Source organism: Ascidia mentula, chromosome 9, assembly GCF_947561715.1.
Source record: "Ascidia mentula chromosome 9, kaAscMent1.1, whole genome shotgun sequence".
Classification (NCBI taxonomy): domain Eukaryota; kingdom Metazoa; phylum Chordata; class Ascidiacea; order Phlebobranchia; family Ascidiidae; genus Ascidia; species Ascidia mentula.
This window is the reverse complement of record NC_138574.1, coordinates 11,387,789-11,408,807: the sequence shown is the minus strand read 5'-3', so window position 1 is coordinate 11,408,807 and position 21,019 is coordinate 11,387,789. Positions and strand designations below refer to the sequence as shown.

General features: G+C 37.1%; 4 protein-coding genes across 4 annotated transcripts; all 4 read right to left on the bottom strand.

Moving 5' to 3' along the window:
* Positions 1–96: 96 nt before the first annotated feature.
* LOC145914818 (androgen-induced gene 1 protein-like) lies at positions 97–2,473 on the bottom strand. Its single transcript, XM_083002665.1, has 6 exons — positions 2,323–2,473; positions 2,008–2,142; positions 1,339–1,440; positions 1,083–1,195; positions 777–925; positions 97–605 (listed from the first exon to the last, which is right to left on the bottom strand). Exons 1-6 carry the CDS (start codon positions 2,464–2,466, stop codon positions 574–576), a joined length of 675 nt encoding a protein of 224 aa, XP_082858791.1. The 5' UTR covers positions 2,467–2,473; the 3' UTR covers positions 97–573.
* Positions 2,474–2,475: 2 nt separating this feature from the next.
* Positions 2,476–3,466, bottom strand: LOC145914819 (uncharacterized). Its single transcript, XM_083002666.1, has one exon. It carries the CDS (start codon positions 3,284–3,286, stop codon positions 2,762–2,764), a length of 525 nt encoding a protein of 174 aa, XP_082858792.1. The 5' UTR covers positions 3,287–3,466; the 3' UTR covers positions 2,476–2,761.
* Positions 3,467–8,279: 4,813 nt separating this feature from the next.
* LOC145913613 (5'-nucleotidase domain-containing protein 3-like) lies at positions 8,280–10,716 on the bottom strand. The gene is made up of 2 exons (XM_083001335.1): positions 9,334–10,716; positions 8,280–9,042 (listed from the first exon to the last, which is right to left on the bottom strand). The coding sequence occupies exons 1-2, from the start codon at positions 10,636–10,638 to the stop codon at positions 8,713–8,715; spliced, it is 1,635 nt and encodes a 544-aa protein (XP_082857461.1). The 5' UTR covers positions 10,639–10,716; the 3' UTR covers positions 8,280–8,712.
* A 278-nt stretch (positions 10,717–10,994) lies between these two features.
* On the bottom strand, positions 10,995–20,959 carry LOC145914590 (uncharacterized). The gene is made up of 25 exons (XM_083002412.1): positions 20,827–20,959; positions 20,663–20,758; positions 20,133–20,215; positions 19,146–19,997; positions 18,961–19,082; positions 18,704–18,787; positions 18,563–18,639; positions 18,382–18,503; positions 17,509–18,322; positions 17,340–17,447; positions 15,645–17,064; positions 15,400–15,484; positions 15,241–15,338; positions 14,958–15,129; positions 14,385–14,791; positions 13,973–14,137; positions 13,620–13,699; positions 13,445–13,556; positions 13,177–13,261; positions 12,955–13,081; positions 12,655–12,816; positions 12,384–12,476; positions 12,170–12,315; positions 11,569–11,709; positions 10,995–11,475 (listed from the first exon to the last, which is right to left on the bottom strand). Exons 1-25 carry the CDS (start codon positions 20,943–20,945, stop codon positions 11,345–11,347), a joined length of 5,901 nt encoding a protein of 1,966 aa, XP_082858538.1. The 5' UTR covers positions 20,946–20,959; the 3' UTR covers positions 10,995–11,344.
* Positions 20,960–21,019: the final 60 nt, after the last annotated feature.

Here is a 21,019-nt window from a genome sequence, read left to right as displayed (position 1 = left end):
ATGTTTTTTACCATTATTTCACTAATGCTTTCATACCTAGTTAGAATTCACTGTTTTGAAATGATTAAGCTCTTGAACAAAATTAGAAGCACTGGACACAATACATCCAATTTCAATTTAATTTAAGTTCTGAACAAAGTTACACAGCAAATAAAATGACTAAAGAATAAAATGACAGTAAAGCATAATAAAAGTGTTCAAACAAATAATCAGTGTGTGTATAATAAATATTCTCATAACACAGAAAAATGCAATTCAACAGACACTGCATAATATGTCTACAATAAAAATGTCACAAATAATTTGGAACCGAAGTCAAGGAGAAGAACAAGTAACAACTTTGACAACATTTAAGGTGTACATTTTTTACCTATATATACCTTTCTTCAAAAAATCACGGCCAAAAACATTTTTATGATCTGCTCCTACAGTCGCAACAATGCAAACATATGACAGAACAGTTCCAGTTCTGTTTTCCGTGTGGTCGATAAATGCATTCTTGACTCAAACAGACATATAATTAGTACAAAGTAAGAGTGAATATTGTTTGAGTTTCTCCATTTTTGTGTGCATTTATATTTTCTTTTTTTCTTCATTTTCTTTACCTAAAACATAAAAAATCCCTTTTGCATTGTGTGCAAATTGTAGCTTTTTATGCGAATTACAAAGAAAAAAAAATTTTTGTTGCTATATTACTACGCAAACAAAACAAACAACTTTATCACGTCTTTGCTTGCTACTTAAAAAAAAATCAAAAAAATACAGGTTTCTTTTACCTGCAAGTCGATTAAGATTTTCTCCTGCAATGTAAACTCCCCACATAAACATGAGATCAACAAGCACAAACATCACAAACTGAAATGTGTTGAAAAGAGCAAGGAACGGGTAAACATAAAAGCCACCAAAATACTGCACATATAGAATCCTGAAAAATCAAGATTATTTTAGGCTTGACAATACTTTACAATGCACCCAACGCATTAATCTACTTCAAACACACTTTCCACATGCCAGTAGGCTTAAAATACAGCTAAAAGTAGGCAAAGAAATTCTAGATAGCATCCACACACAAAATGTTTTACCATGTTAAATATCCAAGTCCAAACAATGAGGTAGTAATGATGCCGTTAGTTCTCGATGGGAAAGTATATTTGGTAAAACCAATATCAAGAACAAGTATCAAAATTGCAGTGTGCTGCAAAAAAAAATACAAACAACATTTTTTAACAAATATCTATAATGCAATGAATATTTATGCAGCAAAATTGTAAGGAAAAGAATATTATTAAATTACGATAAAACAAGATCATTAAGTTAAAACAAGTTTGTTGTCATTACCCACATATGGTTGGCCCACGGAGGTATGATTTCGTCAAGGTGTTCAGGATGAATTACGTTTCGATCCACCACATACAAAACCCAAAATGTGACAAATACATTCTGTAATGTTATTTTTGTTTTTATCTTTTATGTTTGATGTTATTTGTAACACAGCATTTGCCTATTTATACTGTATATATATATTATATACCATCCAAAAATGCCAAACACTAATATAAAAAACTCATTGATTATACACAACAAAAGGAAGACACAATTTTTTTTAATTACTCAGAGTGTTACATGCTTTCGCATGACAAGGCAGGTCCCAGTTTGGCTGCAATCTCTTGGCTGTAATGCCAGTGAACCATAAGATTTTTTTTAATTACCAATTCTTTAGATACTGGAAGTTGACATTAACCATTAACTGGGAATAAAAAAAATATCAACAAACCTGAATCGAACAAGAAATAAATTGATGCAGTATTATATGCAGAAGGTTGATGTTTAATTGGGTTGCACTTAACAATTTTCAACACTAAAATTATGAATATAATGAAAAAAATCTTTCAAATACAAACTTTTTTTGCCATTACAAAAAGTGTGTTTTTTTACCTACACAATTTGTAACACAAACTGCTTCTATATAGTGACACATACCAAACAGTTAAGAAAACAAAAACTTACTACACAACTGGGTAGACCAATTGAGGCATAGAAGATATCACGAATTTTTTTAATTTTTCGATAAACATCTCCTTGTTGGCAAACTTCTATGACATCACACAACAGACACAAAAGAAAACATATAATCTGTATCCACTGTAACAACAAAACCATAGTTTTGCACAAAAGTTTTTATAGCCTTTATTATGCAGATGTAACTTTTGGTTATTAAACTGCATAAATTGTACATTTGAAGTAATAAAACAAACACAAAGCAAACTAAATGATTGCAATGCAACATATTAACAATATAGTAATAGACTAATATAGACTTACCATGTTAAGAAACGTAAGAAACTTCCAGGGTCCGCCAAAGCCTTGATCTATTGTCCCAATAACATAGTAGTAGTAGGTGCCTAAAGCAAATATAGATTCCAACAGCCCAAATATATGAAACAAACCTACAGTTAGGGATGACATTCTGAAAACTTCTGTAATTAGAACATAATTAAGTGAAAACTACATCTTATGGCTAACAAACATGCATATGTACTAATTTCTATAAAAGCAATTGGGCAGCTTAGAAACTGAGTAAGAACACACTTGAGAAACACCCAAAACAGGAGGCACCAATAACATCTGACAATGATTGCATAAATAGCGACATATTTCATGATTAGAGATGCAAATTATTGCATACACAAATATACATGTTTTGCAAAAAATGATTTGAAGCAATCAACCACATAACAAGAAGCATGCAAATAAAACTTGCTTAGTCCAACGACTTTTCCCATTCGATCCAACCTCCGGGGTAGTGCTTTGAATTGGTGAAACCCATGTCTTGAGCAACCTGTAATGCAAATGTACTGCGGATGCCCCCCTTGCACATAAACACTATTTCTTGATTTTTTGATGGCCTCTTTACACCAAACTTCTTCTCAAAATCTTCCTCCGGTCCTTTCATTGATGGATAGAAAACTCCAATAGGAACGTGTATGTAATTTTTGGCCGGAACTTTTCCTCCGCTAACTTCTGCCGGCTCCCTAACGTCTATCAAAGTAATCTTATCATTTTCAGACAACTTTTTCATGTCATTTATGTCCAGGGTATATTCTTTTCTCTTTTCCATAGTGAACCACGTCTTCGCAGAAGTAGCAAGACCTCCCCAAATCTGTGGTTGCACTGATTTTACCGACAATATGCATTTTGTGTGTGTTAAGCTCTTCTGTGGCAGTGGTGAACAAACTTTTGGAAGGGTGTTCAACCTGGCTGCAGCACACCTCAAATAGCACTGCATGTTTTTGATTAACAAGGTTTCCTATTTACCTCTACACAAAGTTTTGCTGCAAATAATATGATGTATGAGACGGGCAAATGCTGAAAACGAGATGTTAAAACAATTTTATTTTAACATTCATTTCTTCACCGATTAGTGGACAGCATACGTCAAATATCTTTCACTATAGTTATACAAGTAGTACCACTTCACTCATTTTCTCTCCAGCGGAAATCATACGTGTCATACATCATACAATGTAGCCATATGCGACAAAACCAAAAAGAACTTGACAATATTTACAGCGCATGGATCATATTAACACTGGTATATGAATTTATCACATAATCATAGTAATAAACATATCACACAACAATGTTTTAAAATGAAAACTACGAAGCATGTTATAGTGACGAAGCAGAAAATATGCTACGTCATAGTAAAGATGCTTATGAGTCATTGAATGAGTATTTATTGTCATTTATACTAGATTCCAGATTCCAGATTACAAATTTTTAACGTGCGTTGGAAAATTAGTCAAAAAATAGTTATATCAGTGATAATCTACAATTGCACATAATAAGTAAAACGTTGGATCGATTACTATTACTAGCAAGTGTAGAGAAAATCTTGTTAAAACTGTAAGGATGTACGAACACAGAAAATGATCGAATCCGAATATTTAATGAAGTCACATATTGTCCTATTGGTCGAGAAATTACTTGTCTCACTACAAATAGCGTATTGTATTTTCGCCATAGCGGTGACATAATTTTTTTGTCGTTAAATTTATCTTTGCTCTAAATTGGTTGTTGTTTGTTGCATGCAATCCTATTTTCGTACATAATGTATGGTTTCATACCCATATGCACATTCGGTCCGTTACATACCTACAAAGTCTTCTCGGGGAAATTCAGCCGCAATTAAAAAGAAGTACAATGTTACATACTTCAAATATGCGTCTAATTTATACCAAATCAGTCCTTGCCATAGTTGTAGGTGATGTAAAATCTTAAAGCGTCACACTATTAGCAATTTGTTCGAGAACAATTTGTTCAGGAAACTTCATATAGCCGCAGGGTTAATTATTACCTGTGGGTGTACAGAAAGGGCTAATTAACGAACACGAATCTAGCAACCAAAGAGCTGAATAGTTTTGACTAATGGAAACTTTGCAAAATTAAAACGTGGCCTTGATTAGTGTTAGATGTAATCTTGGCAGGATAAGGGTTTGTAGTTAAAGGCCAATAGCCAGAGTTGGAGTATAACGATCTGTAGCTGAATGAAAATGATGACCATTTGTATGCCAGACTGTCAAGGAAATCAATTTGGCAAAAAACGAGAAAGGATTGAATTTATAATGCCTAAAATTAGGACGCCCAATAACAAATACGGATAAATCTTAGAATTAGGGACAGCATGGCATCGTTTTTATCTTTTATGTTTAAAGTTATTAGTAATACACAGTTTTTGCTTACTTATATTGCATATTATATAGGTACGATACAAAAATCCCAAACAACAATATTAAAAACTCATTGATTGCAGACAACAAAAGAAAGACACAATTATGTTACTTTACGCAGAAAGTGTAGCAAACAAGTGGCAAAAAACTGAATATAGTTTTGACTGATGGAAACTTTGTAAAATTAAAACGTGGCTTAATTATAGTGTCAAATACAATTTTGGCAGGATGAGGTTTGTAGTTGTTTGGCCAATAGTACAGACAAAGTTGCGTATAAAACCATCTGTAGTCGAATATTAAGGCGACTGAAAATGATGACCTTTTTGATGGGAGACTGTCAAAAAAATCAATTTGGCAAAAAACGAAGGAATGAATTTAATGCCAAAAATTAGGACGCCCAATAACGAATAAGGGTAAATCTTAGATTGAGAACGGCATGGCACCATACAGTAGGACCAACTTGCATTTTACCGTACCTCACGTGCCAAACTGGTTCGTTCCGGTCAAACCTTGCTTAAGGCTATTATGAAATAAACAAAACGTCCAAATTTTTGCCGACTCGTTACAGGAAACTTGACCTATCCATCAGCCACCATGATAACTGTACGTCAACGTAACTTTCACCTTTGGCATATCAACCTACTTCAACTTTCACATCTACCCGACGATTAAGGCGGTCTCTGCGATCACGAACTCAATTACCCTGGCCGAAAAACGTATATAAACCATGCACTAGAGATCAGATAGGGTTTGTCGGAAACTCAGTTGTAGTCGCAGCCTAATACTGAGAAGTCAATGCACTAGAATAGGAAATTCTGTGTCGGATATTAAACCCATAACATGCGGTTGCCCACAGGGTTCGCCATTAGCTCCTTTACTTTTTTTATTGTACATCAATGACCTTCCGCAAGTATCCTCTTTTACAACCAAATTGTTTGCTGACGACACGGTTCTTTCAATGACCTCCCCTTCACTTATTGACTTACAATCCCGTGTTAACGAACAACTCACAAATGTTGACAACTGGTTAAGGCACAATCGACTTTCTCTCAACATTCGGAAAACAAAGTTCCTATTGTTTTCCCCTTCCACCTCAAGCACTGGCAATTTCACCGTCACCATCGGTCATGAAAAACTTTTGCGATCAGATAATATTAAGTACCTCGGTGTATACATTGATGACAAACTAACCTGGACAACTCACATTCATCATTTAGAAAAGAAATTGTCACAAGCATGCGGCACTTTTTTTCAGTTGCGAAATTATCTTGACGTTAAAACTTTGAGAAACGTTTACTATTCATTTGTATATTCCCATATTCAGTACGCTATCGGTGCTTGGGGTGGAGGATCGGCACTCTCACTGAAAAAACTCAACACTATTCATAATAATATACTCCGCTCCATAACCTTTAGTTCCTTTCAAAGCCACGTCACGCCATTATATAAGAAATTAGATCTCACAAAAATTAGAGACATTTACAAACTCGAACTGGCCAAAGTAATGCACGATTTCCATACCGGCAATCTACCGGCCTCCTACAACTCCTTATTTTCGTTAGTAGGCACAGTGCACGATCATTTCACAAGAAATGCATCGCAAAAGAACTTATTTCACCCAAGAGTTAACACCACCTTCGGCTTACGTATGCTAAAACATAGGGGCCCACAGATATGGGAGGAAATAAACCCTTCCATTAGATCGCTCTCCCGTCCATCATTTAAAAAAAAAATCCGCCAATGTTTCACATCTCAGTATTAACTTCCTTTTTCATCCACCCTGTTAGCAGTCCGTTTTCCCCTTTTTTCTTGTAGTCCTCCTGTCGTTTATTGCGTTTCTTCTGTCTTTTTTTTATGGTGTTTTTATTTGTGTTTTTATGCATATTCCACTGTACACTCTACGCCTAAATGAACAATTTACTGCCGTAGGATCCGTTGTTGTTTCAGACCTAGGAGCGCTGCACACCAACATCATAACGTGCGATTGATCATCAGCAAGACCTACGATGATTCAACAAGCGCAACCTCCATACGATCCTGACCATCTCCAACCAAAACCACCACGTTTGGACTGTCCTCGGGACGTTAAGGTCTGTCGATGTGGATCAAAGGAAACGTTCTGAGAACCGAGTTGGCGTTTGCGTTTCGATGGGTTTTGCTTTGGCCAGCACGGCCGGGTGGCCACCTTTTCGTCACATGCAGCTTGTCGCAACCCATCACCTCCCAGTGCGACTGGCTGCGATCCTACGGCAGACGGTGATTCTCCGTGAGGAAATCACCTTTACATGGGCGCCTGACTCGATAACCTTTATGGTTTTATCGGTGCCCATGCCATTTCATTTCCTTGTTTTTTGTTCGTCGCGTAGTTGCTTTTCTCGCAAAATAAACATGATTTGATTTGATTTGATTAATACTGAACGTTTAGAACTGCTGTAAACGACGTGTGTGAATAACTCTCTAAAAACAAGTGCTTTGTATGACTCTTATAATGGTAAAAAGTCAATTACAAAGTGCTATTGTGAAATACATTCAAACAAATGTACTGAAATTGAGAGTTTTTTCATCATAAAAGTATTGTGACATCACAAGATTGGGCTTGTAATAGTTTTAACGAGAGTCCGCGAGTCTTTTAAACGCTATACATTTGATGCTGCTTTAAGGATTTGCGCTCCTTTAGCGGCATGAAAACAACGGAACTGGCTCAATTTTAAATAATAGCTCATTTGTTTTTTGTATTCAGGTAATAAAAGTGCATTGTCCAACGGTAAAATATGACTTCTTGGCGTTTGCTTTTGAAAACTGGGCCGTTGTTAGCAACTGCTCAAAGAGTTACAGCAGGTCGAGCTGTGCTTATGGTAAAACAACGACCATTTACCTCCAATACATCAAAGGAGAATATATGGTTTGAAGTTGAACGAAGGGAAGAATTTTCGGTCGATACCAAACAACTTCAAAGCCTGATTGACAAAAACAATGTTTTGGTTATTGATGTACGAGAACCTGATGAAGTGGCAGCGGGGGCATATCCTGCTAAAAGGTGCGTCAATATACCCATTGGGTTGTTCATTCGTTCCATGACGAGTTACACGGACTCCGAGTTTCGCGAGAAATACGGAATCGACAAACCTCAGAAGACGGACAGTGATATCGTGTTCGCTTGCAAAGTCGGCCTGCGCAGCACCTTTGCATTGCAACTAGCCCAGAGCTGGGGTTATTCAAACACAAAGCATTATCGCGACGGTTGGATGGTATGGCAAAAACAAGCTTCCAGCAAATGATCTGTCTACATGCACTAGCTATGGCTTTGGACTACTAACAAAATGCGTTGAAACATTGCCTGTATTTTGTACGTTTGGTTTTTAACTAACAATCAGCTTGATTGAGCAGTCATAACAGATCTGATTTGTTAATGATTGGTACCTTTTGCATAACAAAATACTGTGGAACTTTGTCTAGTCATCTTGAATTAGCTCCAGAAGCGCATTGCAAACAATATTTTTTTGTTTTAATCTGTTAAGCTCTGTTGCAAAGCATGAAAGAAACGAAAATATAGCAACAAACAACATTGTACCATACATGACAAAAATCCTGCGAGACCTAGGCCTGGGGGATAGCCAAAATGATTGAAACAATTTATCATTTCCATTTATTGAAACATTTTACCGTGAGTTTTTAATTACTGCAGTATAAATGGATTGGTGTATCTAACATGGAATTAGTCTTGCATTAACCCCAATAAAATATTCAAAGTCATTTACAGGGACAAATTTTGACAAAGGTATAGATAAAGCCTATATATGCTAATAAATATTTTTCTGTAGAAAATGACAAGAAATAAAGGCAGGTTTGAGCATTTCTTTCAATATCACAGTGTCAAGACTAGTCAGTCAATCCCACTAAAATAAAATGCAATTAACTTTTGGACACAATTTGACATCCATATTAGGAGGCATTGTTTGAAATGAAGTTTAAAGCAGCAATCTTATTTTAGACGTTTGTCTTTCAGTGCCTGTTCTATGGCGTAGTCGAAACCATCATGTTGATATGCCAAACTGATAATGTGTTCATGAGGTAGCACTCCACGCAGGGGAAAAAAGAAATGGTTTGGATAATAATGAACCAAATTGTTTACTGAGGATGTGTAGAGATCAGCAATGCGACACAGTCTCCCAGCAAAGAAAGAAGGTGACAAATGGGAGCGGAAGACAGAGCCAAAATGAGGGTTAAAGATTTCTTTCACAACACTTTTTAACTGATTCCTTTCAGCAAGCCACTCTTTAATCAGCTGTTGACTCTCTGCATCTCGGTATATCTAAAAACAAAACTGGTGATGAAAGATGCTCAACTACAAAAAGTTGTTTTTCCTTTTAAACCAAAAACTCTTTAGTTTAGTATATGTTAAAAATTTGTGTGTTGAGCTATAACACAAACAAACAATAAATTTAAAAAATTTTATCGGTTGTGGAACAATTAATAAGGTATTTATGAGACATGCAGGACATGATGCAGCAGGAGGGGACTTGTCTTACAAATGCAGGAGTGTAGTTTTTGCCCCACATAATTTCTTCAAAGAAATTATTTCTCATTCAAAGGAAAATCTTACCTGCATTCTTTCTAACAGTCGCTCCAGTGTTTGCAGCCATAGAACAGATTTTCCAAACATATCAGAATTGATGATCTTTATTTCATCTTCCAATTCTGGAATAACAGCACCAGTGCGCCAACCATATGAACATGTTGGGTCCGACAGATCAGTGTAAATTTGGTCACCAAAATACAGAACTTGGTTTCCTGACCAGGAAGATAATCGCATCAGTTCTTTGATGCAACCTTCACAGTATACCTCCCCGCGTTTGAAGCTTTGCAAAGCTTCCCACGACACTTGTACAGTGGCATCGTCAAGTAGCACCCTTTTAAATGGTCTTGTGCCTTCATGAAAAAATCTTGGCTTTTTAGCTTGCACAATAATTACATCAAATGCTTCTCTCCAATCTGGCCCAATTAAATGTCTCAGGCCAATGTCCACAAATTTATATGCACTGTTGGTAATGAGAAACAACTGTTTCCCACTGTTACTTAAATAGCTCATAAGGTCACGTAGAGAATTTTTGATTAGATACTTATCTATATTCAAAGACACTTCCTGAAATAGAAGACCCGAAACATGGACTGATCTTACTGCATCTTGTATGCTTTCAAATAAAATTCGAGGATCATAGACTATACCAGACGATGTAAAGAACTCCACAACATTGGCTAGTAACATCATTTCAGGCATTGCAAAGATGTCCATTAGCTGTCGAATTGAATCTCCACCAGCAATATTGTAGGACTGATCAATTATATGCTTTGGAATGTGCCGTGAGCCATTAAATAACTTCATTGTTTCATCATTGTGGAGCTTCTGCAAACCTTTATGCACTGTTCCTAATTGCACAACACTGCAACTGTCAACCTTCATTAAAAGGCTTTTTTGTATATCATAATGTAGTCCTCGTATGCAAAAATCTGGAATGTACTCAAGATTTGTAAGTGCTTTTGGAAATTGGTGCTTTTTTACCAAAATTTCAGTTGCAGACTTGTAGATGAAGCGTTGCATCGAGTCCGAATACTGAGCCAGAGTGTAATCATAATCAAATCCGTACACATGTACCTCGCCGAGATTAAGCTGGTTGATCGCAAATACACCTCTTTCGTCCACGTGAAAAACTTGTTCGTGTGTTTCGTGAATTAGTGCTTTCAGGTCATCGTACCTGGTTTGCATGAACTCAGTATTAGTGCAATTCGTAACGTCGCTCAAATACATGCAGTTAAATCCAGCCCTGAAAAGTCGCTTTTGCACATTTGCAAGCTGTTTGCTTCTTCTCAGTGCTGTGCAACAAGCTTTCCGTGCTGCCGTTAACGCCATTTCAGAGATTATTCTGCAGCCTGGTTGCCTAGTCAAACAAGTTTGCCAATGCCTTGCAACTTAATGCAGAAATAAACTTTATACACCACCGGCAAATGCAACACGTTTAAACCACGGAGACAACACAGGCTAACAGCGTGCTCATCACGTGACTTGAGCAGTCAAAATGCTTGACAACAGCCGAGGATCGAATGGTTTTGGTTTCTTTTCGCATCGTTGGGTTTTGTAATTTGACACTCGTGTACCACAAAGCAGGCTCAATATTCGTAGGCGTAGAATTGAATTCAGGTTGCCCTAAAACTGAAACAATTTTTTCTGGAAACTGTTGAACACATCGAAGGTGTAAGTATATTTTTTCGAAAGAATACTGAAACGCAGAACGAACAAAAGCGGGAAAAACAAAATAAGCTGGACATGTGAAGGGAAGAGATGGTTAAACATAATGTACACCAACCGAATATCAAAATATGATTAAACGCACTAAAAGAAATTGGTATACAACCATTTCTCCACTATTTTGCGGAAAATTAAAATCTGCATAAAAATAGTTATTCACGTTTAAAACTTCAAAACACCCGAGCACTCATAAAAATGGTGAGGCGATAACTTGGTGTTGGTTTGAGAAAATCATTCGATGTAAAGCAGGAACTTTAACGGAAAACTGAAAAAAATCGAGCACTTGAACAAATGTTGGGGGAAGCACCCTCTACTCGACATCTACTTGTGATTCGAAATCTTCCACTGGAAACAAGTTAGTTGGGTGGACGCGAAATGTGGCGATGCACTCCAAAACCCAGTCACACGATACTGCTTCCGCTTTGTGAACCTGTGCCAAGTCTACATTCAAAAGATGAAAAATTGTTTATTTTTTTTGCAACGTTGCAGCCTTGTGAAGAGATACATAAAAAGAAATGAAGACATTTTGGAAACCTGTATAATTTGGCAGGGAATCTGTGTAGGCGTTCGCGTCCAATGTAATAATTTTTTTCAGTTTGGGGTCAGCATCTTTAAAGTCCTCGGCATTTTTTATTACAGTCGCCCCGCACAAGTCCAGCACCTCCCGCAGTTGATCTACTCAAAAAGAAACACGAAATGTTAAAACCTTGCTCTAATAATGTCTATTTTGAGGGTATGACTGTCAAACTTTGCTCACTTACAAACGACACAACAATGGTTGGCTGGGAAATGATAAAATTAATCCACTCGTACAGATAATATTAAGTTTATCCACTCAATGTCACATTTGTGCAAAACAACTTTCGATTTAAAATAAACGTTTCAAACTGCCGTCAATTAATGCAACAGATCACTTAACAATGCAATTTTAACGGCTGCTTCAAAAAATTAAGTTTAGTGCGACTGGTCACCCAAACACCTCCCTAGATCCGCCACTGATGTCAATACGTTTTGTTGATTTAAGCTAAACTACTGGTGGCCCTAGACACAAGAAACAAGCTTTTGCCGAAAGAACTAACGTGCTTCGCTATTGCCATGTCAAAACTTTATAAACTGACCGAGATATGTGTCAAACCTGCTGTAAATAGGGCGAATGGTGGTACACAGCAAACAGCGAATCCAGACAGGAGTTTAAAATGCACCGATGATGTCCGGGATCTTTTGGGAGCATACATGGATAACTGATCGTCTGTGTCCAAGTTGTCGCCAATTACCTCAAATCTGCATCAAGATTTAAAAATTTTTGAAACAAACATATGAATGAAGGGCATTACTCCAATACCACTTACCCTTCTTCGGGCAACATCTTTTTCTGCTTCAGGCTGTTCACAATCCAAAGGTAACTGACCACCCAGATCTTGCTTGCAATCCCCTGTATGAACCTGCAATGCAAAAAATGCAATTATCTTGCCAATAAGAAAAACATACTTTATTATTCTTATAGCAACAAATCTATGCAGTAGGGATAAAAAATACAAAGGACAAAAACCCGATTTCTCCATACGAACTAACTCGGAACTAGACTCGGGAGAACTGATAAAAAATAAAGAGTTGACTTACTTCAGGGTTCGGTCGCACCGCAATTGGTCGGTTTTGACGATCACGTGAGTAACTTCCCCCGATACGAATGTATCGTAGAAAGTTCCACGACAACGCTTGGCGAATTTCTTCGTTATTTCTGCCGCTTTTCCACGCATTCCACTCGCCATAATACCGATGCGCCTATAAAACAATACACACATGCAGTACAACAACGAAATATTACGCACATATTGCGCTGTGGCCACCAGACATGATGCAATCTAAAATGGTGAACCTCACGTTACAAAGAATTTTTTAACTTGCTTTCAGGTTAGGTACCTGCCGGCAATTGAATGCAACGAAGTGTCGTTTGTAGAAACGCTGATAGAACTTGAATTAAGCGGTGATAATATTGATCTTCCGTCCGGTGTCTGAGTTCTTGGAGATCGAGTCTCTAACATGGTTCCTTAAACAAGGAACATGTAGATTGCGACGGCCGCTTTTGCAAGTACATATACGCCAAAGTCTAGTGAACTAAGCAGCAGAAAGGGGAAAGGTTACCTCTCGTGTTTATTGGTTGGTTTGCTTTGTGATGAGGTGTTGTTGGCCTTGGTTTTTCGACAACATTATGTGTGGCCGGTGGTTCCTAAATACAACAAAAGACAGAATGCCAGAAAATGTATGGTGTGGCGAAAAGTGAAAAAAAAATATTAAGTTTAACAGACTATTGAATGCAAATCAAAAAAGTTTCCCAAGTTTGTATGAACAATTCATTCAGTCTACAACAGCCATATAACGACATATATAAAAAAGGTGATAATTAACACACCAACAGTGAGGGTTCTGCAACATTTTCGGACACAGCTTCAGGTGGTGTTTCCATCTTCTCCTCCTCATTATTATCATGCTCCTTGTTGAGATCTCCGGTAAACTCGGATATTCTAGCAATAATCAGTTCAGCAATTCCTCATACAACTTAATGTTAATGGTGGGTGGCAACTTACTTGCGGAGGAGATCCGTTACGTTTGTTAAATCTGCAGAATGTGATAGGACTGGAGGTGGAGGAGGGGTTGGGGAAGGAACCTATGAAATGATAACTAAGGTTTATTTGGGTGTTTAGGTTCTGCTGTTCAATGTTGAAGACATCAATATATACTGTAATCATCAAAGTACTAACACTACGTCAGTTTCTCAAGTGGAAAAAGGAAAAACCTGGTTAATTTTTTTATTAAATAATGTTTTTTTTACCAAAGCTTTGATACTTCTTGCTTACAAGCATACAAGCTTAATACAGCGATTATGGTAACCAATGTCATAGACTTATAACCAAAACCAAAGACTTATAACTGATATTACCTGGGATGCTGTAATATCTTGTTGGAAGTTGTCTGACTTGAGAGACTGGCCAGCAGTGAAATACTGTCCATCTTCTTGTTCTATGTTGTTCTGTTCATCAGACGCATCTTCATATTCAGAGGTTTCATGGATATCAGGAGATTGAGGAGATTCATGGATGATCACGTCATCAGTTTGCTGCATTTCCTTCAAAAAGAATTTGGATTTAACTGAGAACAATTTAAATTCTCTTAAGAAATACAAAAATATTTTAATGGTGCACTTTGTATTAATCATGGCTGAACATGGCTACTGGTGACTTTATAACAAGAAATAAACAGTTTTGGCACATAGCAGATTAAGGTTGACAGAAAAAGGTAAAACAAAATTAATTTACATCCACAAAGATTACCACTTCAGTGTCCCCAGCAATTCTCTGTTTTTCCACCTTGGAAATATCCCCAAACGCAGAAACAATGTCATGCTGTTGATTCCTTGTTTCCTTATTGTTGGTCGTACTGTTATCATCATCAAAATTCAACATTTCCACTTCATTTGTTCCAATCTGTGGCACAGCAGTGGATGTTATCACAACAGCATTCTGGTCATTTTGTGGCCTTTTGCAGAATGGTTGTAGGTGACTTTCAGAGTCCTGGTTTAAATTAAGGTCTCCAACTAGATGGTTGTTTCGCACTATCGGTAAGATGGTGGGTAGACTGCTGTCAATTTCTGGGTCACTATCGTGGAGTTCTTCAATATTAGTTGGTTTAACTGATTCCATTGGATCATTTTCTTCTTCTGATGACATCGAGAGCTTACGTTTGGGATGCTTCGCCGTGCCTGAAAAAAAATTAAAAAGCATTGATCATTGCTTGCTCAGAATTATATGCAAAATGAATATTAGAGGTTTATGCACTGTTATGTGTAGCCAACACTTTTATAATTCTAAACATACAACGCTTTTCTACATATTAGTAAATGCACAAACATGTAACTGTGAACTTACACTTGATATCTGAAGCTTGTGAAGCTGATGGTGATGAAAACATATCGATTTTGTTGTCAAGTTCCCTACATTTTGACATAAAATTTGCCCAATACTTGGTTGAAACACCACCATGAGGTGCATTCAGGGCACCCGTAAATTGCATCAAAAGTTCCGACAAAGTTGACGTTTTCTATGATAAATGACAGAGACTTGCATAACAAAGTAATAGTAAACCACGTATAATTTTCACTCAAACATAACATGCAAATACACAAACATTTTCCAATAACTAAAACAGTACCTGCATTATATCTTCCAGGTTTGGAGGCCTTTTAAGATTATCTAATTGAATTTTTTCCATGACACTTACTTTGTCTCCGCCTGTGTCTGTACATAATTCTAAGAACAAATTGTGAAAATAAATATGCCAAAAAGAAAAAAGGGTTTTGATTATGCATACCTTGATTTTCTAATGATAATGGAAGAATATCTTTTGCTGCATCCTCACTAACAATTTTTAAATCTGCATTCTCAGTGTGATGGCTCTACACAATTTACCTCAATTACTTTCTAAGTTTTGTAGAATCAATTTTTGAAACACAAATAACAAAGTGGATATTAGCAAGACAGATTTATCTTGTGTTAAAAATATTAACGAAAGTGAAATATGTCCTTGTTATCATTTTTTACACTTACGGCTCTTACCGCTTCATCTGAAGGCTGAGATGGTGCAAACAAGAGTGGGCTATTAGGAATCACCACATCTTCCTTGTCTTCATCCATAACAATGTCTTCATTCAACCTTCCATCAACGTCAGCAGACACATCCCAGCTTTTTCTGTTACTTGTTATAGGACAAAACAAAGCTGTGTTGATTTTGTTCAGCACAACAGAACACTCAGCACTTGTGGTAGGCCATGATGATGATATATGGACAGGCTTGTTTGGTGCTTTTATTGGTGTTTTAGTTTTCTTCTTCATCAATGTTTTTGATGGACTTTGTTGTTGTTTTACTATATCTGGCTCTTTTGCCTTTTTCATTGGTTTTGCAAGAAGCTTTGGGGCATTGGATACCATTCTTACCGAATCAGCAATAACCAAAGTAGAATCCTGACTGGTAAGCTTACTTGATTCTGGTGTTGCATCTGAAACGGTCCCCGCATCCTTGAAACAAACAGTAAGTCTACTACTACTACCAAGCTTCTCAGCAACAACATTTGGCTCCGTGAACTCCTTGCAAATTGATTTCAATCCATCTGATACATCATTTGGAGGGGCAGGAATTTGCCTTTCTGCTGTACAAGTATTCTTCTTATTTGTCTTGTTTTTTGAACTGTGCTGGATCCTGATTTTCAGTTTAGTGCCACCCCATCCATTTGATGTGCACCATACTTTAGTTGTATCACTGTTGCAACTTGAAGCATCACTACCACCACTTCCTTCTGGTTTCTTTGGCATATCAATGTTTGAGTGATCAGGAGCAGCATCCATTTGTTCCATGCTACTATTTAAAGCTTCAGGTTCTTTACCGACTTTATCTACTGGATCAGTGGAGTTTAAAGTGTTTGTACTGGATGTATGCATTGGAGGAGAGCTATCTTTGCTTGCTTTAACTTTGTTAGTTTTAGGAGCATCAACAATTTTTACCCTAGGTTTTTTTGCCGGCATTGTCAGTCGAGATTTGCGTTTTCTCTTGGGTGTTTTTCTTGAAGATCTCACCATAGGTCTCTTGGCTGGAGCGATGTCATCAGTGTTTTGAATTAAGTTTGTGTCACAATCGGAAATGTGCGTTGCATTGCCACCTTCGGAAGACGAACAAGCATAAAGGGAAAAAACTGGAGATTTAGGTCTTGCAGTAATTATTTCCTTCTGTTGGGAATTTGCCTGCAGAGAAAATTTTGGAATATTAGCTTGGTCTGACTTTTCTCCTCCAATTGAGTCATCCGCCAATTGACTGAGGGATAAGTTTACATCTTTCATAGTGTTGGAAACATTTTTTTCCAGCCGAACTTTTTGCACCTCCACCACCCGACCAACCCTAGGAGGGGAATGAACAGTAACTTGACTAGGCCCCTGATTATTTGTTTCTGTGCTTTTGCTCTCATCCAAATCCATCAAAACCATCCTGCATCACAAACAATATTTTATGTTATCCTTCCAATCCATTAACATACAAATATTAGCAGTCAATGTTTCAAAAATATGTTAAACCTGCAAGTTCGTTGCTTAATTTTGTCAGAATCTTACCCTTGATTAGGCATTGTCTTATTACCCGTCACACCAATATATCAAAATACAAATTTAATTAACTGTTTAAAACAAGATAATTCAGATTTGGAATCAGATAGTTTATTGAAAACAATTGAAAAATCAATTTCGGCTGCATAGGCAGTACCACACCTGCAAGTTTGAAGAATTTTTTCAGATGGGGCATTACCAGCTTCATTATGTTTGTCAATAGCTTGTGAGGGTTCACTGAAATCAAGCAAACCAAGCTCAACGGTCGGTCTGAAAAACACAACACAGACCTGAATACAAAAACCAACATTAATATTGACTAAAGTACCACCTTGGTCTTTCTTTGTGTAATTCAGCATCTGGCATAGCATTGCCATGGAGAACTTCGGAAGTATTTCTACCACAAGGTGTTTCAACATAATAAGGAGGAACATTGTCTTGTGTTTCTCTAACGCACACTATTGGCATGTCACGTAAGTTCACAACTGTTTTTTGAAAACCTTCTTTGGATTGAGACAGATCTGTTTGATCTGTGGGGCTATGTGGTTCCGGGACTGTTTCGTTGTTCTCCGAAAGCATGGTTGCAGAATTTTCTCTGTGGTGAATGTCGACTGGTACATTTAATAATGCAGCATCATGTGTTGGACCTTGTGGTGTACTTTCTTGGGTTACAAGAACCTGGTTGGCAGTTTTCTGTACTGTAGTTAGTTGCTTGAGCGATTTTGTTTCAAGGGTTTTCTTTTCTTCATTATCAGGAGTTAATTTAGTTTCTTCATTAGAAATTCTTGCATCCTTTGTAATTTCTTTGGTTTTGGGGAGTGATTGGCTTGCTTTGTTTAAATTTTGCCCAAATTGTTCATTTTCCCTTTCACCAACTGGCTGCTTCTCGGAGTTCTGCACATTATTTTCTTCATTTATACTTTCTATGGGTTGTTGGCTAATAACAGGCTCCTGGGCATCTTTCTTTTCTGCATCTGTCACAGAACTATGTTTTGTTGGTGTTGTAAAGGGGGAAACACCTTGGGAAAGACCCGTCACATCAAACATGTTGGTGTTTCGGTTTCCCCTTTTCGCTCTTTTTCGCGATAAAGTTGTCTCTTCTACTGGCTGTAGAGGTTCCACATTGATTTCCATTCTGGGCAGTTCTGAAAAATGCAGACATATAAAAACAGGAAACAATACCAGGAAAACCCAGATTGCAAACCTGTATCCTTTCTCTTGTTCAAATATTGTCGCTTGGGTTTCTGAGCCCCAAATACTTTTTGTTGTGCCGGTGATATTTCTTCAGAGCTTAATAAATCAGGGGGAAGTTTTCGTTTTTTTCTTCTGTATTAAATCAGCGAAGTGTTATGTTTACAGACGGGCAACAAGAACAAACAACCTACTTTATGACTTTTTGTGGTTGTTCGAAGTACTGAGAAGCAGACACAAACTCCTCCAACTCTGATTCTCCCATTTGTGCCTGAGAAAAGTAACAAGGTATATAAATTTCCTTTTCCTAAATTTTGCACATTAAGGTAGCTGACCTCTCCAGAATCTAAATTCCCTGAAACATCTTCATCCCCACCAACTGCATTGGAAGGTTCCAGTCCTTTCAGCCACATAGAGACCTGGCAAACACAATAACATATAGTTGTGATATTTTGATTACCATAGTTGCTGGTGCACTATTTTTGACAGACTAATTACTTAAAAACTTTACTTGTATGAGTTTCCTCACTTTATTATTATATTCAGTGTGACAAATATTTTGCGACACAAGTAACAAATGTTTGGTACTGACCTTGTCTTCTACATCAGGTAATTTAATTTCTTCACTGGCATTGTTAACGATGATTTCTTGGGCTGCAGCAACACTACTGCTGGTATCAGAATATAGCAAACGCTTGGTAACTTTTGGATGCTCTGAAAAACAGAGAAAAAAACATTGTCAAACTATAAACAAATTCTTGTCAAAGAAATGCATACCTTTAATCAGTTTGGCAAGTGTGGTATCCCCTTCTTCTTTTTGTTTGCTTGGGGCATTATTTTCAATGGTGATTTCCTGGTATTTATCTATTTTTTCATGTTTACCAGTCTTATCTTTACCTTCAGCCACATCATCACCATTCCGTTTTTGGGCAATTTTTGTTCGAATTTTTTTGAGTGCTATTCTAGTCACTGATTTTCTCTTTTGTTTTTTAGCTGCATTCCCAGAATTATTAACATCACTTTTTTGTTTTGCTTTCTCTGCTGGCTCAACAGTAAGTATATGATTTTCAGTCGCCACAATGGATTTTATCAACTGTTGGTCAAGTGGGCTCTTTTCTGAAGATTGCATTTTGCTGATTGATTTACGAGTGCTTTTTCTTTTTCCTAGTTGTACTTTGGGTGATTTTTGTTTGGCCACACTCATTTTTTTAGTTAACTTTTTGTTGGGCTTTGTGGCAGTGGTTGGTTGTGTTTGTGTAATTGGAAAATGAAATGGATCGTCATCCACTTTGCCATCATTAAGTGCTTGGCTTTTATCCTCTTTAAGGGAAACACTTGGCACTTGTTTTGAATCTGCTGAGGTACTAGAACCACCAAATGGAGGTGTCTTCAGCATTGGCCTCTTTTCCATGCTATCCACGATGTCCAACAAATCCAAACCATTTTCTTTACCAGATTTTACTGATGCTTTTGCAGCTGGTTTCTTGGAATTTTGTGGTTTTCCTCTTTTGGGAGTCTGAAATAATGATCGAAAACCAGCCCTTTTGTCTTTTGTTGATGTAGATCCACTAGTACTGTTTGTTTTAGATGGCTTTAACTTGGAAGTATCAATCGTTGCTACTTCTGTGCCTATCAATAAATAGTATTTTAATAAAGTGTATCATGCTAAAGAACATGCAGACAAACGTAAAAAAAAAGTGTACAAACACAATTTTATAATAAAATAGCTTTTCATTTGTCTATTAGCCAAGAAAAATAGGCCACCTAGAATTTCTTTTTTCCCAGCTTCCAGTATTTCATTTGCAGCTGCCACCACTTTCTTCATTGCCCCATCTGGTCTTAGACTTCTACATGCAATAGAAACGATGGTGAGGCAGAAAGATTACCCTGATACATACTACCAGATTGGTAAAAATGTCATTTACGGAGCATTAGCAAGCAAAAATTTACAAAAAAATTGATATTGCATTAAGACCCTGTAAACAAATCTACTAATATTGCCATAGGTCATAAACTTTTCAATCTAGCAGTATTGTCCAGTCTGCAGAATATGGCAGTTCCCGACGAGATCTTGGGCGTGCAAGACTAAATCTTTTCGCGTGCACAACCCCTAAACCCACGTGCAACGAAAACGATAAAACGTCTTTCTTTTATTTGTTTTATGTTAAGACATTCAAGTGCCAAAAACTTTTTGCATGAAGTCAGAAAAATTTGGCGTGCAAACAAAAGTTTAAGAAAGTTAAAGAAAATCTTGCGCGTGCAGCTGCCATACTTTGCAGGCTGGAGTATTATACCTGTTGGTAACTGCTCTTTTGCACAGTGGACAAGGAATACTGTTATGACCTGCCATTGCTTCTTGAATGCAAGTTGCACAAAAATGATGCTGACATCTAAAAACAAAATCATGATCAATGGGAACTTGACACAAAAGAGTAAAATATGATAAAAAAATACACACCTTGTAATAACTGGTGACTGCAGGACCCCCAGACAAATAACGCACTCAACTAAATTTTGGAGATTTTGAAAACTGTTTCGGAGAGTTTCAGCCATGTCTTGCTTGTCAAAGTTACTCATAGGAAGAAAATCCACCCCTCAGTCTCAATCTCAAGTCTCAACTCGTAAGTTAACACAAGCAAATTATATTTACG

Excerpts from the sequence above, each read along its gene's own strand:
- LOC145913613 (XM_083001335.1), bottom strand. The coding sequence starts at position 10,638 with ATGGCGTTAACGGCAGCACGGAAAGCTTGTTGCACAGCACTGAGAAGA. Across the intron at positions 9,043-9,333 it reads GACTGTTAGAAAGAATGCAG|ATATACCGAGATGCAGAGAG; the intron begins GTAAGATTTTCC and ends TTTTGTTTTTAG.
- LOC145914590 (XM_083002412.1), bottom strand. The coding sequence starts at position 20,945 with ATGAGTAACTTTGACAAGCAAGACATGGCTGAAACTCTCCGAAACAGT. Across the intron at positions 18,788-18,960 it reads TACCTGATGTAGAAGACAAG|GTCTCTATGTGGCTGAAAGG; the intron begins GTCAGTACCAAA and ends TGTGTTTGCCAG. Across the intron at positions 15,130-15,240 it reads ACCTGGAAGATATAATGCAG|AAAACGTCAACTTTGTCGGA; the intron begins GTACTGTTTTAG and ends CATTTATCATAG.
- LOC145914819 (XM_083002666.1), bottom strand. The coding sequence starts at position 3,286 with ATGCAGTGCTATTTGAGGTGTGCTGCAGCCAGGTTGAACACCCTTCCA.
- LOC145914818 (XM_083002665.1), bottom strand. The coding sequence starts at position 2,466 with ATGTCATCCCTAACTGTAGGTTTGTTTCATATATTTGGGCTGTTGGAA. Across the intron at positions 2,143-2,322 it reads TTCTTACGTTTCTTAACATG|TGGATACAGATTATATGTTT; the intron begins GTAAGTCTATAT and ends TTGTTGTTACAG. Across the intron at positions 926-1,082 it reads GGACTTGGATATTTAACATG|GATTCTATATGTGCAGTATT; the intron begins GTAAAACATTTT and ends TTGATTTTTCAG.